General features: G+C 41.8%; 1 protein-coding gene across 3 annotated transcripts in view; it reads left to right on the top strand.

Moving 5' to 3' along the window:
• LOC144603518 (ELKS/Rab6-interacting/CAST family member 1-like) overlaps window positions 1-15,231 on the top strand; it is a 422,464-nt gene that overhangs the window by 25,794 nt on the left and 381,439 nt on the right. For all 3 annotated transcript variants that reach the window (XM_078416811.1, XM_078416813.1, XM_078416812.1), the window contains exons 3-7: window positions 1,116-1,532; window positions 3,942-4,016; window positions 9,173-9,328; window positions 12,091-12,174; window positions 13,571-13,738. In XM_078416811.1, the coding sequence (XP_078272937.1) occupies window positions 1,116-1,532; window positions 3,942-4,016; window positions 9,173-9,328; window positions 12,091-12,174; window positions 13,571-13,738 (900 nt within the window). The remainder of the gene's footprint in view (window positions 1-1,115; window positions 1,533-3,941; window positions 4,017-9,172; window positions 9,329-12,090; window positions 12,175-13,570; window positions 13,739-15,231) is intronic.

Below are 15,231 nucleotides of genomic sequence, written 5' to 3'. Positions count from 1 at the left end.
GTGGACAGGAAAACAAAATTTGCCTGGCAGATCTCCTTTTAAACTTTGTCCCTTTCACCTTAACACTATGCCTTCCACTACGGGGGAGGGAGGGGGGGGGGGGGGGGGGGGAGAGAAAAAGGTCATTTCCCCCTTCCCTGTGCCCCACCCAGACAGAAATCCATTTAATATGGTGCTGTGAGAAGACATAGTCAACCTTAACATTGTTTTGGCTAGGATGAGAGCAGAAATGAGTAAAACCACTGAAACATTTAAATCTAGAGTTATGAAAAACTGTTCAATATCTTGCTAGCTTCAGTTTTTCTATATGACCCTCCCTGCCCCATCTGTCTTTAGTATTGGTCACTTGGCTTGTATATTACAATGAATAACATTCTTCCACTATCTTCACATAATACCATAGTCTTGGATTGGATCCTGTGTATAATGTTTGCAGATTAATAATTTCTGACTCAACCTTGAAAAGCTGAACCTTAATGTCTAAGTTTTGGTATAGTTGGAAAGGATTATGGTGATGTTACAATTTTTAAAAAAAGAGGATAATTGATATCTTCAATAATTACTTTGTCAGCCATTTACTCTGTATAAGCTGCAGTGCAAGTGTGGTGAAATTGCTTATAATGTAAATTGATTGTCATTTTGTAAAGTAATCTTGAATTCATAAACGGGAATGTATTTTCCAATATTATATCAGTGATTATCCATTGGAAATAATTGCCTGGAAAGAGTAAGACTGTTCTAATAAATGTAATTCAAGCTTTTGTGATAAATAACAATTATTCAACTATAGCTGTCCAAATGCAGTATCTGACTGTCCTGCTGCCACTTTAGTGGAGACAGACGATTTGGAGTGGAGTCGTCTTTTTTTAAGTAATCGAAAAGCATTTCACTTAATTACATCCCATTATGTCAGTTTGAGTTGTAGCAGAATCAGATTCCAGTGCATGCTTAGACTAATCACCTAGCCATGATTTTGCTCTCTATAAATCATTATTTTAGTACGTTATTTCAGGCAATTTTAAAAAAAATTGAAAACGAAGCATAAAATTTATGTGTGGTAAGATATTGAACATTTTGTAGACATTTTTATGTAACTATTTCTTTCTGGGTTACAGCACCTTCAGATGACTATTCAAGCATTGCAGGATGAACTCCGAATCCAGCGGGATCTGAACCAACTCCTTCAGCAGGACAACAGCATCCGAACCAGTGAACCATTTGTCATTGAGTTGACTGAGGAAAATTTCCATCATCTTCACGCTGAACATGAACGTCAGGCTAAGGAGCTATTCCTATTGCGCAAGACTCTGGAGGAAATGGAGTTGCGCATTGAGACTCAGAAACAAACCCTTAGTGCCCGCGATGAGTCAATTAAAAAACTCCTAGAAATGCTACAGAGCAAAGCACTTTCCTCAAAGGCGACAGAAGAGGACCATGAGCGAATAAGGCGACTAGCTGAAGCAGAGATGCTTGTGAACCAGTTAGAAAACATAATTGATCAAAAAGATAAAGAAAATCATCAACTAAGAGAAGTAAAAGTTATTTTGTACTATTTGATATAAAATGAACTTAATATTGAAAATTGCTTTAAGCCGTGTCAAATATACATTTAATGTGCGTGCACATTGAATATAAGTTGTATTGGAAGAAAAAGTTTCTAAAACTAGTTCCTGACACTTATTAAATTTGAGTCATTGTCAGCTGAGATGTAAATCCAACTAAGATTTTCACTTTGAAAGTTATCTGAAACCTTAGTTGGTAAATTATTCATAGCTGTCATCCACTACAGTATGACTCTTATATTTGTAGTCATGAGTTGCTAATATCGGTAAGATATTTAAAATAAATGATTTAAATTATGGAACAGCATGAAGTACTATCTAGGGGTATAGAAGCCATTGGTTGTCAACTTTACTTGAATAATGATTTACTTGCCTCTAGATCACGATATTTTGGAATCAAGTCGCAAATAAGTTGCCTCTAATAACCAGCGTGTAGGAAGGAACTGCAGATGCTGGTTAAACCGAAGATAGACACAAAATGCTGGAGTAACTCAGCAGGACAGGCAGCATCTCTGGAGAGAAGGAATGGGTGACATTTCGGGTCAAGAAGGGTCCGTCCTGCAGAGTTTCTCCAGCATTTTGTGCCTATCTTTGCCTCTAATACCTATTAGGTTGTCATAGGGATTCTAGAAATGCCACGCTTTTGGGTGATATATTAGGCTGAAATTTTGCTTACATATTCCAGTGATTTCTTGGGACTTTTTACGAATGACAATAGTTTCAGTTTTTAATTTCAGTACATAGATCAAGTTAAGTTTGCCTATTTCTCAAAAAAACATTTTGCTTAAATTAATTTCTCTTGGAAAGGTGTGCTTTAACGGACTCAAAAATCAATATTGAATACATTGGTAATTTCAAATTAGGAAGGCAATCACTATTTTGACTATTATATAAAGATTTTAGTGAGAGTAAAGAATCTTCCTGCAATTATACAGGGCCCTGTTGCGACAGCACCTAATATACTGTGAGCATATCTGGCCACCTTACCAAAAATATATATTTACAATAGACTAGTTGGAACAAAGATTAATTAGGTTAGGCTCATTCTCAGGAATGTGGAAAAATAACAAATAATCTTATTTAAAATATATGGGGCTTAACAGGGGAGATATAAAGTTGTTTCCCCTGGCTTGGGTGTTTGGAATGAGAAATCAAAGTCTCAAAATAAGTGGTCAGCTATTTAGGGCAAAAATGTTTGTTTTAAATCATCCAGAAGGTAGTGAATCTTTGAAATTTCCTACTCACGAGAGCTGTAGACATTTGGTAGCTGATTCTTTTAAGGAGACTGATAGATTTTAGGATATTCAGGGATTTGATGGATTGGGGTAATGCATTGGGGTTATTGGGAAGCAATAAAAGATGAACCATGATCTTATAAAATGACAGTATAGATAGGAGGGGCCAAATGAGCTCTGTTTACATTTCCTAAATTCTTCTGTCTGGAAAAAGTGGGAAAGTGATACAGTAAATTCCCATTAATCTGTTATCTGGCTAGTCAGAAAACTGAGTGGTTGAGCATTGGCTCACCAGTTATCATTTGTTTGAACTCAGTGGGGTTCCAGTTCCTGCACTTTATTTAAGGTTAACTGGTTCACTTGGAAATCTATCACTGTATGGTGTATTTATTTAAGTAGTAAGTTTAAAAAAATAAAAATACCTAGGCATTAATAGGAGTAATATCTAATAATATAGAAAATGAAATCTGATAGCACAAGTTCCAATCATGCTTGATTATTGGTGCTTTTCTGTAATTTGGTTGTCATCCTTAAATGCTTTATCCATTCTTAATCCACTTTGACATCTTAATTTTTTTTTCACACTTTTGATTTCTGATTTATAAACAGTTTGAACTTGGCAGAGGTCCATGTTCTCTACTAGTTGCCCGATCCTATTAAATTGTTGGTCAAAACATTAATTGCACAAATAAATGACTTACTGCTACACAATAGCAGTAGTATTTAGTTCCATGACAAAATTAAGTGTGCTAAAGAAGAGAGAGTCAGGAATGTTTAATTGACAAATGCACCAGGAACAGAACAATTATATTCTTTCATGTGGCATCTTTACTGGCACATTGGTACAACACAACAGAGAAATAAACAGTAAAGAACCAGTAAATCATGGGGATGCATTGTTAAACCTAGGATTTGTCAGTAACATTTTAGACATCATGATTTTGGACACTGAAGAAGTCTTGAAATACAATGTCTCAGGCATATAATTAACAATCTGAAACTTGTGCAGGTAGAGATAGAGTATCTTCAATTTGCAAGAATATCCCAAGGGTTTAGTATAATGGTGGAAGTAAAACTATGAAAGGGGCATCATATTGGGAGGTTTGCTTTATTGATTTGATTGCACCCTATTTGATTTTCACAGAATATTCAGCGGAGATGTGAAGTGGGTCCAGATTCTGCCAAGACAAAGGCCTTACAAACTGTTGTTGAAATGAAGGTAAATTAGATTTTTTTGGTGTATAGATATCATTAGTAACTAGTCTCTGCAAATGTCATGCTGAATATCAAAAATACAGACTAAAATACCATAATCTAAAAGTACGTTTTTGGGAGGGACATTAATCTGTTATGGGAGGGCCAAACAGTTTTTGTTAAAGCAAGCCCAGAGTGTACGTAATTTCTGTGATTAACAGACCTCCCAACCCGTCTGAATTTGGCGGAAAGTTTCCGCTTTATTTAATTTCCGCCATTCCGATTTCGCCTCACATTTTTCCGCGAAACACATGCCTCGCTGCTGGCCCGGCCTCGCCGCTGTACTCACCTCGCTGCTGGCCCGACCTTGCCGCTGGCCCGACCTCGCCGCTGTACTCGCCTCACCACTGTACTCGCCTCACCTCGCCACTGTACTCGCCTCGCCACTGTACTCACCTCGTCGCTAGCCCGACCTCGCCGCTGTACTCGCCTTGCCTTGCCCCTGTACTCGCCTCGCCGCTGTACTCGCCTCGCCGCTGTACTCGCCTCGCCGCTGTACTCGCCTCGCCGCTGTACTCGCCTCGCCGCTGTACTCGCCTCGTCGCTGTACTCGCCTCGTCGCTGTACTCGCCTCGTCGCTGTACTGGCCTCGCCACTGTACTCGCCTCACCTCGCCCCTGTCCTCGCCTCGCCCTTGTAATCACCTCGCCGCTGCACTCACCTCGCCACTGTACTCGCCTCGCCTCGCCTCGCCCCTGTTCTCGCATCGCCTGGCCGCTGTACTCGCCTGGCCGCTGTACTCACCTGGCCCCTGTACTCGCCTCGTCGCTGGCCCGACCTCGCCGCTGTACTCGCCTCGCCACTGTACTCGCCTCGCCTCGCCCCTGTACTCACCTCGCCGCTGCACTCGCCTCGCCGCTGTACTCGCCTCGCCGCTGTACTCGCCTCGCCACTGTACTCACCTCACCTTGCCGCTGTACTCGCCTCGCCACTGTACTCACCTCATCGCTAGCCCGACCTCGCCGCTGTACTCGCCTCGCCTCGCCCCTGTACTCGCCTCGTCTCGTCGCTGTACTCGCCTCGCCGCTGTACTCGCCTCGCCGCTGTACTCGCCTCGTCGCTGTACTCACCTCACCTCGCCACTGTACTCGCCTTGCCTCGCCCCTGTACTCACCTCGCCGCTGCACTCGCCTCGCCACTGTACTCCCCTCGCCTTGCCCCTGTACTCGCCTCGCCTGGCCGCTGTACTCACCTGGCCGCTGTACTCGCCTGGCCGCTGTACTCGCCTGGCCGCTGTACTCGCCTGGCCGCTGTACTCGCCTGGCCGCTGTACTCGCCTGGCCGCTGTACTCGCCTGGCCGCTGTACTCGCCTGGCCGCTGTACTCGCCTGGCCGCTGTACTCGCCTCGTCGCTGTACTCGCCTGGCCCCTGTACTCGCCTCGTCACTGGCCCAACCTCGCCGCTGTACTCGCCTCGTCGCTGTACTCGCCTCGTCGCTGTACTCGCCTCGTCGCTGTACTCGCCTCGCCGCTGGCCCGACCTCGCCGCTGTACTCGCCTCGCCTCGCCTCGCCCCTGTACTCGCCTCGCCGCTGTCCTCGCCCCTGTACTCGCCTCGCCCCTGTACTCGCCTCGCCCCTGTACTCGCCTCGCCCCTGTACTCGCCTCACCCCTGTACTCGCCTCGCCTGGACGCTGTACTCGCCTCGCCTGGACGCTGTACTCGCCTCGCCTGGACGCTGTACTCGCCTCGCCTGGACGCTGTACTCGCCTCGCCTGGACGCTGTACTCGCCTCGCTGCTGGCACAGACCTCGCCGCTGTACTCGCCTCGCCTTGCCCCTGTACTCGCCTCGCCCCGTCGCTGTACTCGCCTCGCCCCGTCGCTGTACTCGCCTCGCCTCGCTGCTGGTCGCGCCTCGCCTCAACCTCACCGCTCGCCCGGCTTCGCCTTGTTGCTGGCTTGGCCTCTCCGCTCGCTGCTGGCCTCGCCTTGCCTCGCTGCAGAGCGTGAGGCCTGTTGATGTTGAGAGGGGATGGGGGGAGGGGGTTAGGGTGCGGGAGAGGGGGGCAGTGGGAGGAGGGAGTGGAGGAAGGGAGGGGGATGGGAGGGGGAGAGTGGGGGTGATAGGGGAGTGGGAGAGTGGATTTAGGGGGAAAAGGAGGGGAGGGTGGGAGGGGGTGGGGGGAGTAGGGGTGGGTGGGAGTAGAGGGGTTGGGGGGGAGTAGAGGGGTTGGGGGGAGTAGAGGGGTTGGGGGGAGTAGAGGGGGTGGGGGGAAGTCGAGGGGGTGGGGTGGAGTAGAGGGGGTGGGGGAAGTCGAGGGGGTTGAGGGAAGTTGAGGGGGTTGGGGGAGTAGGGTGGGAGGGGGTGGGGATTGGGGGGTGGGGGAGTAGAGGGGGTGGGGGAAGAGAGGGTAATGAGAGTAGGGTTGGGGGAGTAGGTTTGGGGGAGTAGGTTTGGGGGAGTAGGTTTGGGGGGTACATGGACCGTTGTAGACAACAGACAATAGGTGCAGGAGTAGGCCATTCAGCCCTTCGAGCCAGCACCGCCATTCAATGCGATCATGGCTGATCACTCTCAATCAGTACCCCGTTCCTGCCTTCTCCCCATACCCCCTCACTCCGCTATCCCTAAGAGCTCTATCCAGCTCTCTCTTGAAAGCATCCAACGAACTGGCCTCCACTGCCTTCTGAGGCAGAGAATTCCACACCTTCACCACTCTCTGACTGAAAAAGTTCTTCCTCATCTCCGTTCTAAATGGCCTACCCTTTATTCTTAAACTGTGGCCCTGTGATTTGCTGTTGAAGACCACTGGAGCAAGTATGTCTTCAATTAAATTAGGTATGTGCTGTTTTTTAAATGAAACTCTTTCTTCATAACTTAGTCATACATTTTATGACCATTGTTCTTTTATTCAATACCAAGAGAATTAGGATGTGTAAGGAAAAAGCAAAATAGAAAAAAACGAAACAAAACATTTTTTTCTTTATTGTAAAAAGTATTTCTGTTCAATAACCTTTCTATAATAGTAGAATATACTCATGATAGGCCTGACATTGTACATGTAGTCCAAGAACTACAGACTGTTGGAAATAATAGTCGTTTTTCACACGTGAATGTAGTGCAACGTGTACGCGCATTTGGCGTGCATACTTTTTTTTGCTGAAAGGTTGCATTATGCGCCATATTATGAATTTTGATGTAAAATTCTGAATTTTGGATATCAAAATTCTGAATTTGTAAAATCAAATGTTGGGAGGTCTCAATTAAGTAGTTTGGAGCTAAATGACACTGCTTTCTACCAAATTATTTTGAGGCAATTAAGTCCATATTGCATAGACACGAAGAACTGCAGATGCTGATTTATGGGGAAAAATTACCAAAGTGCTAGAATAAATAAGCAGGTCAGGCAGCATCTCTGGAGAACGTGGATAGGTGATGATCCATTAGACTGAAAAAGAGTTCTGACCCGAAACGTCACCTAGTCATGTTTCTTCAGCACTTTGTATCTTTTTATCCATATTGGGTAACTGTTTTGTAGAACACTTCTGTTCAATATTTTTATGTTTGATTCTGGCGCTTCAGCTGCCTGTCACTTTAATTCTCTATCCCATATGCACGTGACAGTAATAAACTAAACTAAATATGCATTCCGCTCCCTATTGTCAGCTTCTTAAACAGTTTCAATGCAAATCAGCATCTCATCTGCCAACCAGACACATAAAGCTTTTGAGATTCAACGTTGAATTTCACAGTTTCAGGCAATGAACCATTCCAGCATTTTACCTAGAAGAAGATTTGTCTGAAGAAGGGTCAAAACATTGCCTTTCCATGTACTCCTGAGATACTGCCTGACCAACTGTGCTACCCCAGCACTCTGTTTTCTAGTATTCAATTTTATTTTCTCTTATAATTTTGGATGTTATTTTTATCCTCCTACCCACCCCCTTCCTCAGACATATCTTTGTTACATCCAGCCTTTTGAATCTGTTTTTGGTTGGGTGTACCATCATTATCATCATTCAATCTGCAGCCTACCCCACTTCTGTGTGAGTTTTGGAACTGGGAAATGTTCAAGAAAATACAAGTTTTAATAGAAGATCATTGTCCTGAATCATTAACCCTGTTTCTTTCTCTCCAGGTATTGCTTGATCTACTGAATATTTCTAATTTTTGTTTTAATTTTCAAGTTCAATAGCATGTTGTTCCAGAACAATCTTAATGACTAAAATGTGGATATTGGCATTGTTTTACTATCATGTGATTGTTGTGAATATATGTGGTTTTGTATTGTATTTGTGCATTGCACAGCCCACCAACAGCTCCTAAACCCAATGGAGTAAACTGTTTAATGTTTTTTTATGTGCTGTGGAGTGCACTAATGCACATAACTTGGAATGAAAGCTGGGTTTTGGGGGTTTGGTGACGAGAAATGACAGAAAAATTTGGAAGCCTATAAGATATTTAACACTTGTTTAGGTCTTGCTAGAAAGAACCTGGGGTAATGATCATTTTCACATTGAACATCTGATTGGAAGTGTACAGTTGGCCATTACTTAGCATTTTGTGTCGGGTAGGTTTGGAGATTGGGGGATTTAGGCGTCTACAGATAAGGGCAAGAGATGTTCCAAAATCAAGATCTTGGGTAATCTCCAGCCTTTCTCCAAGACAATAGACAATAGGTGTAGGAGTAGGCCATTCGGCTCTTCGAGCCAGCACCACCATTCAATGTGATCATGGCTGATCATTCTCAATCAGTACCCCATTCCTGCCTTCTCCCCATACCCCCTGACTCCGCTATCCTTAAGAGCTCTATCTAGCTCTCCCTTGAATGCATTAAGAGAATTGGCCTCCACTGCCTTCTGAGGCAGAGAAGACTGGGAGGAAAAGTGGTTGGACGAATCGAGGAGCAGGAGAGGTTACCTGAGATTGTAGGATTCTAATCATTTTTCTTGCGTGTTCGACAAGTGAAGAATGTTATTTGATGTGTATTAGATACATAAATTGTCAAGCACAACTCGTGCTGCCTTGTATAATCTTTGGTATAATGTGAAATGACACAGAAATATTGTAGTTTATTTTGAGGAAAGGTGTGTTTTTAAAAGCAATGAATTGTAGCACATCATTAATTATTTGGCTAGAAATTAAGAAGACTTTTCAGCTTCTCTTTCTAAAACTATAGGACAGTAAAATTTCTTCACTTGAGCGAAATATGCAAGATCTAGAGGATGAGATACATATGCTCAAATCAAATGGAGCACTGAGCACTGAGGAGAGAGAAGAAGAGATGAAACAGATGGAAGTATACAGGAGCCATTCCAAGTTTATGAAAAATAAGGTATACAACTCAGATTAGATGTTGAAGAATTGTACAAGTTAGTAATGATTTTTTTGTGACAGTTATTTATCTTTGCCATTAGAGTTCACAAATTGCAGCGTATCAAAATATTGTCAATCTGCTGATACCTAGTACTGCTTCGAGGTTAGCAGTTAATGCTAACTCAGATCTTCCTTGTCATTACTCAATTCATTAGCTTTTGGTGATTTAATTCTTTTTTAAATTCAGATGTTTGAGAAGAATGAGCAGTGCTTAACTGAATGAGTTTGTTTTTCCATCCAAAATGTTATCTGCCTTCTTTGCTTTTCTGATTCCTTTGTCATTTTTGTTAAATCTAGCAGGAAATATCTAAGGTGATGTTCCGCCAAGGTTCACTTGAAAGTGATCAGTGGGGAAGACCTGGAGTGAACTTGCTTTCTGCTTTTTAGCCAAAGCGTAGGGGGATTCATTGTACTGCCCTCATGCTAAGATGACCTAATAGCCATTGCCTGCAAATTGAGTCTGTAACTTTGATTTGTTTACACATCTACAGTGCCTATTGATTCATTAGTTAGATCCATACAGTGCCCTCCATAATGTTTGGAACAAAGACCCATTATTTATTTATTTGCCTCTGTACTCCACAATTTGTGATTTGTAATAGAAAGAAATCACATGTGGTTAAAGTGCACTTTGTCAGATTTTATTAAAGGGTATTTTTATACATTTTGGTTTCACCATATAGAAATTACAGCTGTGTTTATGCATAGTCCCCCCATTTCAGGGCAACGTAATGTTTGGGACACATGGCTTCACAGGCATTTGTAATTGCTCAGGTGTGTTTAAATGCCTCCTTAATGCAGGTATAAGAGAGCTCTCAGCACCTAGTCTTTCCTCCAGTCTTTCCATCACCTTTGGAAAATGTTATTGCTGTTTATTAACACGAGGACCAAAGTTACACCAATGAAAGTCAAATAAGCCATTATGAGACTGAGAATCAAGAATAAAACTGTTAGAGACGTCAGCCAAACCCAAGGCTTACCAAAATCAACTGTGTGGAACATCATCAAGAAGAAGCACTGGTGAACTTACTAATTGCAAAGGGACTGGCAGGCCAAGGAAGACCTCCATAGCTGATGACCGAAGAATTCTCTCTATAATAAAGAAAAACCCCCAAACACCTGACCGACAGATCAGAAACGCTCTTTAGGAGTCGGGTGTGGATTTGTCAATGACCACTGCCGCAGAAGACTTCATGAACAGAAATACGGAGGCTACACTGCAAGATGCAAACCACTGGTTAGCCGCAAAAATAGGATGGCCAGGTTACAGTTTGCCAAGAAGAACTTAAAAAAGCAACCACAGTTCTGGAAAAAGGTCTTGCAGACAGTTGAGACGAAGATTAACTTATATCAGAGTGCTGGCAAGAGCAAAGTATGGAAGAGAGAAGGAACTGCCCAAGATCCAAAGCATACCACCTCATCTGTGAAACACGGTGGTGGGGGTGTTATGGCCTGGGCATATACGGCTGCTGAAGATATTGGCTCACTTATCTTCATTGATGATACAACTGCTGATGGTAGTGGCATAAAGAATTCTGAAGTGTATAGACACATCCTATCTGCTCAAATTCAAACAAATGCCTCCAAACTTATTGGCTGGCTGTTCATTCTACAGCACGACAATTATCCCAAACATACTGCTAAAGCAACAAAGGAGTTTTTCAAAGGTAAAAATGATAAATTCTTGAGTGGCCAAGTCAATCACCCGATCTGAGCCCAATTGAGCATGCCTTTTATATGCTGAAGAGAAAACTGAAGGGGACTGGCCCCTAAAACAAGCATAAGCTAAAGATGGCTGCAATACAGGCCTGGCAGAGCATCACCAGAGAAGACACCCAGCAACTGGTGATGTCCATGAATTGCAGACTTCAAACAGTCATTGCATGCAAAGGATATGCAACAAAATATTAAACATGACTACTTTCATTTACATGACATTGCTGTATCCCAATTATTATGGTGCCCTGAAATGTGGGGACTATGTATAAACACTGCTGTAATTTCTACATGGTGAAACCAAAATGTATAAAAATGGCCTTTATTAAAATCTGACAATGTGCACTTTAACCACATGTGATTTTTTTTCTATTACAAATCTCAAATTGTGGAGTACAGAGGCAAATAAATAAATGATGGGTCTTTGTCGCAAACATGATGGGGGGCACTGTATGTTGGTTATATTATCGTTCACAGATGATTCCTATTTACAATTGCTGATATTGCAGTGGAAAAAATCTCCTTTCATGTAACTTTGATTTTACTGCATTTCTTTTTGGCTTGTATCTTGGTTCAAATTAAATAAACAAACTAAAGTGAATGATCTGTTCATTCACAATTTCATGTACATCCTATATACTTTCGAATCCTAATTATCAGAGCAACAGCAAATTAAGGGCATTGGTTTCTTTTACAAAACTTAATGTTCAAAACTTCTCTGGCCTGGAAGAATTGAAAACATGAAAATTAAAAGCTAACAAATTTCCCATTTATTTGAGGCAGAATCTCAAGGTCGCAAACTTTAAAAAAAATAACATTCAGAAGGTCTGTATTTAGTTATACTGCTTATTATTTTTATTTTGTAACTTCAAACCAAATGAGTAATATCCTTAGGAATTCTTTGTAGATTTATGTCTGTACAGAATCTGTTTCCCAAAGTTGATGATATTTATCAAGTTAATGATATTTATGCAATGACTAAAACTGGTAACAATTTTCTTCCAGGTAGAACAACTGAAAGATGAGCTAAATTCCAAAGGGGCCCAGACCGAAGAGCTAAGAAAAAAAGCGACTGCTCTCCAGATCGAGGTCTCTGCCATAAGAATTAACATTTGTCGAACGTCTGATATTACAAATTATGTTCACTTTTTTCCTTCTTGTACATCTGTTCAATGTAGAACCAAACATTCCTTGTACTTTTAACTTGCTATTTTTGCATTGAATATGTTTCTTTCTCTTGTTTGTTGGGCAATTTCTTTCATTTGGACATGCTCCCTTTTGAAATTTCAGGATCACTTCGAGTGCCCACGCTGTTCTTCACATGAAATATAGAGGATGAAATAGAGAAAACTGATTTCCTCTTAAAATATACAGATTTCCCTTCAGTGATTTGTTAATTGCACTAATGATCAAAATTCATGTAAATTATCAGAGGTGGCTTTACACTTTTGGATCCATCTACCTGCTTTTGAAAGAGAATATTGCATCCTGTGAACTAAGATTTGCTTTGCACTTGTGCTTAATGGTCCTTGTGTGGCAATTAATTACTATAATAAAAATTATGATGTCGGAAATCAGTAACTATAAATAGATGGAACCAGTGTTTGAAACTCCTGAACCTTTCAATGACTGATCTGTTATTTCTCCGATTTACCCCTTCTCCCATTAGAATACATTGATAAATGAAAAACTGTTTATAAAATCATGTCCAACATTCAATATTTTTTGCTAACTCGGATATTGGTGTAGAAGAGACTCCAAGTGACATGTTAGAGATGTATAAAATTGAGGCTTGGGTAGGGTTGATAGATATTTGATATCTGATGGTAAATCTAGAAGTCATCTAGAAGTTTCGGGTGAGAGGAGGAGGTATAAAGGAGATCTTTTAGTTTAGTTCAGAGATACATCGTGGAAACAGGCCCTTCGGCCCACCGAGTCTGCACCGATCAGCGATCCTTGCACATTAACACTATCGTACACACACTAGGGGCAATTTTACATTTACACCAAGCCAATTAACCTACAACCCTGTACGTCTTTGGAGTGTGGGAGGAAACTGAAGATCTCGGAGAAAACCCATGCAAGTCACGGGGAGAATGTACAAACTCTATACAGACAAACACCAGTAGTCAGGATCGATCCCGGGTCTCGGGCGCTGTATGGCAGCAGCTCTACCGCTATGCCTCCTTTGTCTGAGGTGTATATTTTTCACAAAAGGTAGTTTATCTGAAATGAGCCAACAGAGGAGGTAGGAACAGTAACGACATACAGAATTTTGCTAAACTTGATGATTTTTGGGGGTTTCCAGCATATGCAATTTATGTAATGACTAAAAAGTATTTGCATGAGCAGGACAAAGAGAGATCTGGAATTAATGCAATCGAGTAGGATTAGAATATAAAGTTAGGCATGCTGGTCGGTGTGCTAAAGTAGGTTGAAAATGATATCATGAAATAGTTTGATAGTGGTTCCTTCTATTTTCTAGGTTGATCAAGTGAAACAGGAGCTTTGCAGAAAGGAGACAGATCTACGTGCTCTGCAGACCAAACTTGAAATGTTGGCAAACCAATTTTCAGACAGCAAGCAGCATGTGGAAGTGCTCAAAGAATCGCTTATGGCAAAGGAACAGAGAGCTGCCATACTGCAAACAGAGGTAAAGTTGCACAATAAATTACCAGTGCTGCACTACAGTGAGTATGTTGTTAAATATCTGACTGTTTAAAAATGACATTCCTTTATCCCAACATTCCCAACTTTTGTTGAATGTGAATACTTAAGGAAATATTCACAAGTTGTTTATAACAATGCATTCCAAATAGATCATGTTAAAGATGTACTGTGGAATGTCTTCTCTGCATTCTCACTGGAAACTGTTTTATTTGTATAAAGATAGCCTTACTCTTCACTTTTCGGGATTTGGGTATGGCTGACAAGGCTAGTATCACTGATTCCTCTTTAGTAGATGGTGCTGAACTACTAATGTGAAGATTTTCCAACAGAATTGTAGGAAGGGGAGTTCCAGAATTGATGAATGAGAGAACAGAGATGTTTTTCCACATTAAATGTGTAACTTGGTTTGGCGTAAGGGGAGGTGGATGGGAAAACTAAATCTTGTTCCGATGCATTTGGAGTCCTTGTACCTGGTTATAGAAGTCACAGGTTTGGGCATGATGTCAGCGCACGATGGGCGAGGTACGGAGCAAGTATGGCAAGAAATAGCGCCAAAACCTGCCAACTATTGCAGAGACTTATTGGACTGTTTCTATGTGGGGATTTCTATGGTGAGATCAGGGAGGTGTACATTGATATTCTAGAGCATGTTGATATCAAGAAGGAGGTGGTGGGTCTCCCAAAGAGGATTAAAATCGGTAGGTTCCTGGGCTCTGGGGAAAAAAATCTATCCCAGGTTATTGAGAGGGGCAAGAGAGAAGATTGTTGGATCCTTGACAGAGATCTTCTTTAGCCACATGAGATGAAGACTGTTTGTGGAGGAATTGGACATCAGTTATCTGAAATAGGTAGATAACAAAGATGTGGACCCATTCTCATGTCATGTCTCTTAACTAGCTTGTTTTTTTTCACCTCTATGGTTCGAGTTGTAGAATGAACAGTGCACTTATCTTTCTCCAAAGCCTGTAAATTATTTCCCTTCAAGATGTTATCCAATTCCCTGTCTGGCACCAACAGAAATCTTTGGCTCGCCTGTGAACTTATAGGCTGTGTTTTCAGTGTCTGTCTGTTTGCCCTCATCCGTCAACTCATTGATAGAAAGTATAAAGATAATTGGTCAAAAATTTTAATTTTTGAAAGTGGGATTTCTGGCTTCTCTTCTAAAGATTTTTACAGTCAATCCGTGTCCCTTTTCGAGAATGTAATTTTTCAGAATTTACTGTCTGTCTGCCATTTTAAAAAGAAGTGGATACAAACCTTAAGGTCTCTTCTAATGAGTGCTGTTCTTGGGAGGAGGTAAATGACATCAGCGAGTGATTATGTTCCCTCATCTTTGAGCTCAGTCTGGAAATTTGCCAGGCGCATTGAGTGTTTCAATTTTTTTTCAATACTTTCCTCTTCAAAGATGCAATATACTTCCAACCAAAGTTGACATAATTCAAAGTTGTGTCTCATAACTGAAAGAAATGCTTGAAT

The sequence above is a fragment of the Rhinoraja longicauda genome, chromosome 20, assembly GCF_053455715.1.
Source record: "Rhinoraja longicauda isolate Sanriku21f chromosome 20, sRhiLon1.1, whole genome shotgun sequence".
Taxonomy (NCBI): Eukaryota; Metazoa; Chordata; class Chondrichthyes; order Rajiformes; family Arhynchobatidae; genus Rhinoraja; species Rhinoraja longicauda.
This window is presented reverse-complemented; position numbering and strand designations above follow the sequence as displayed.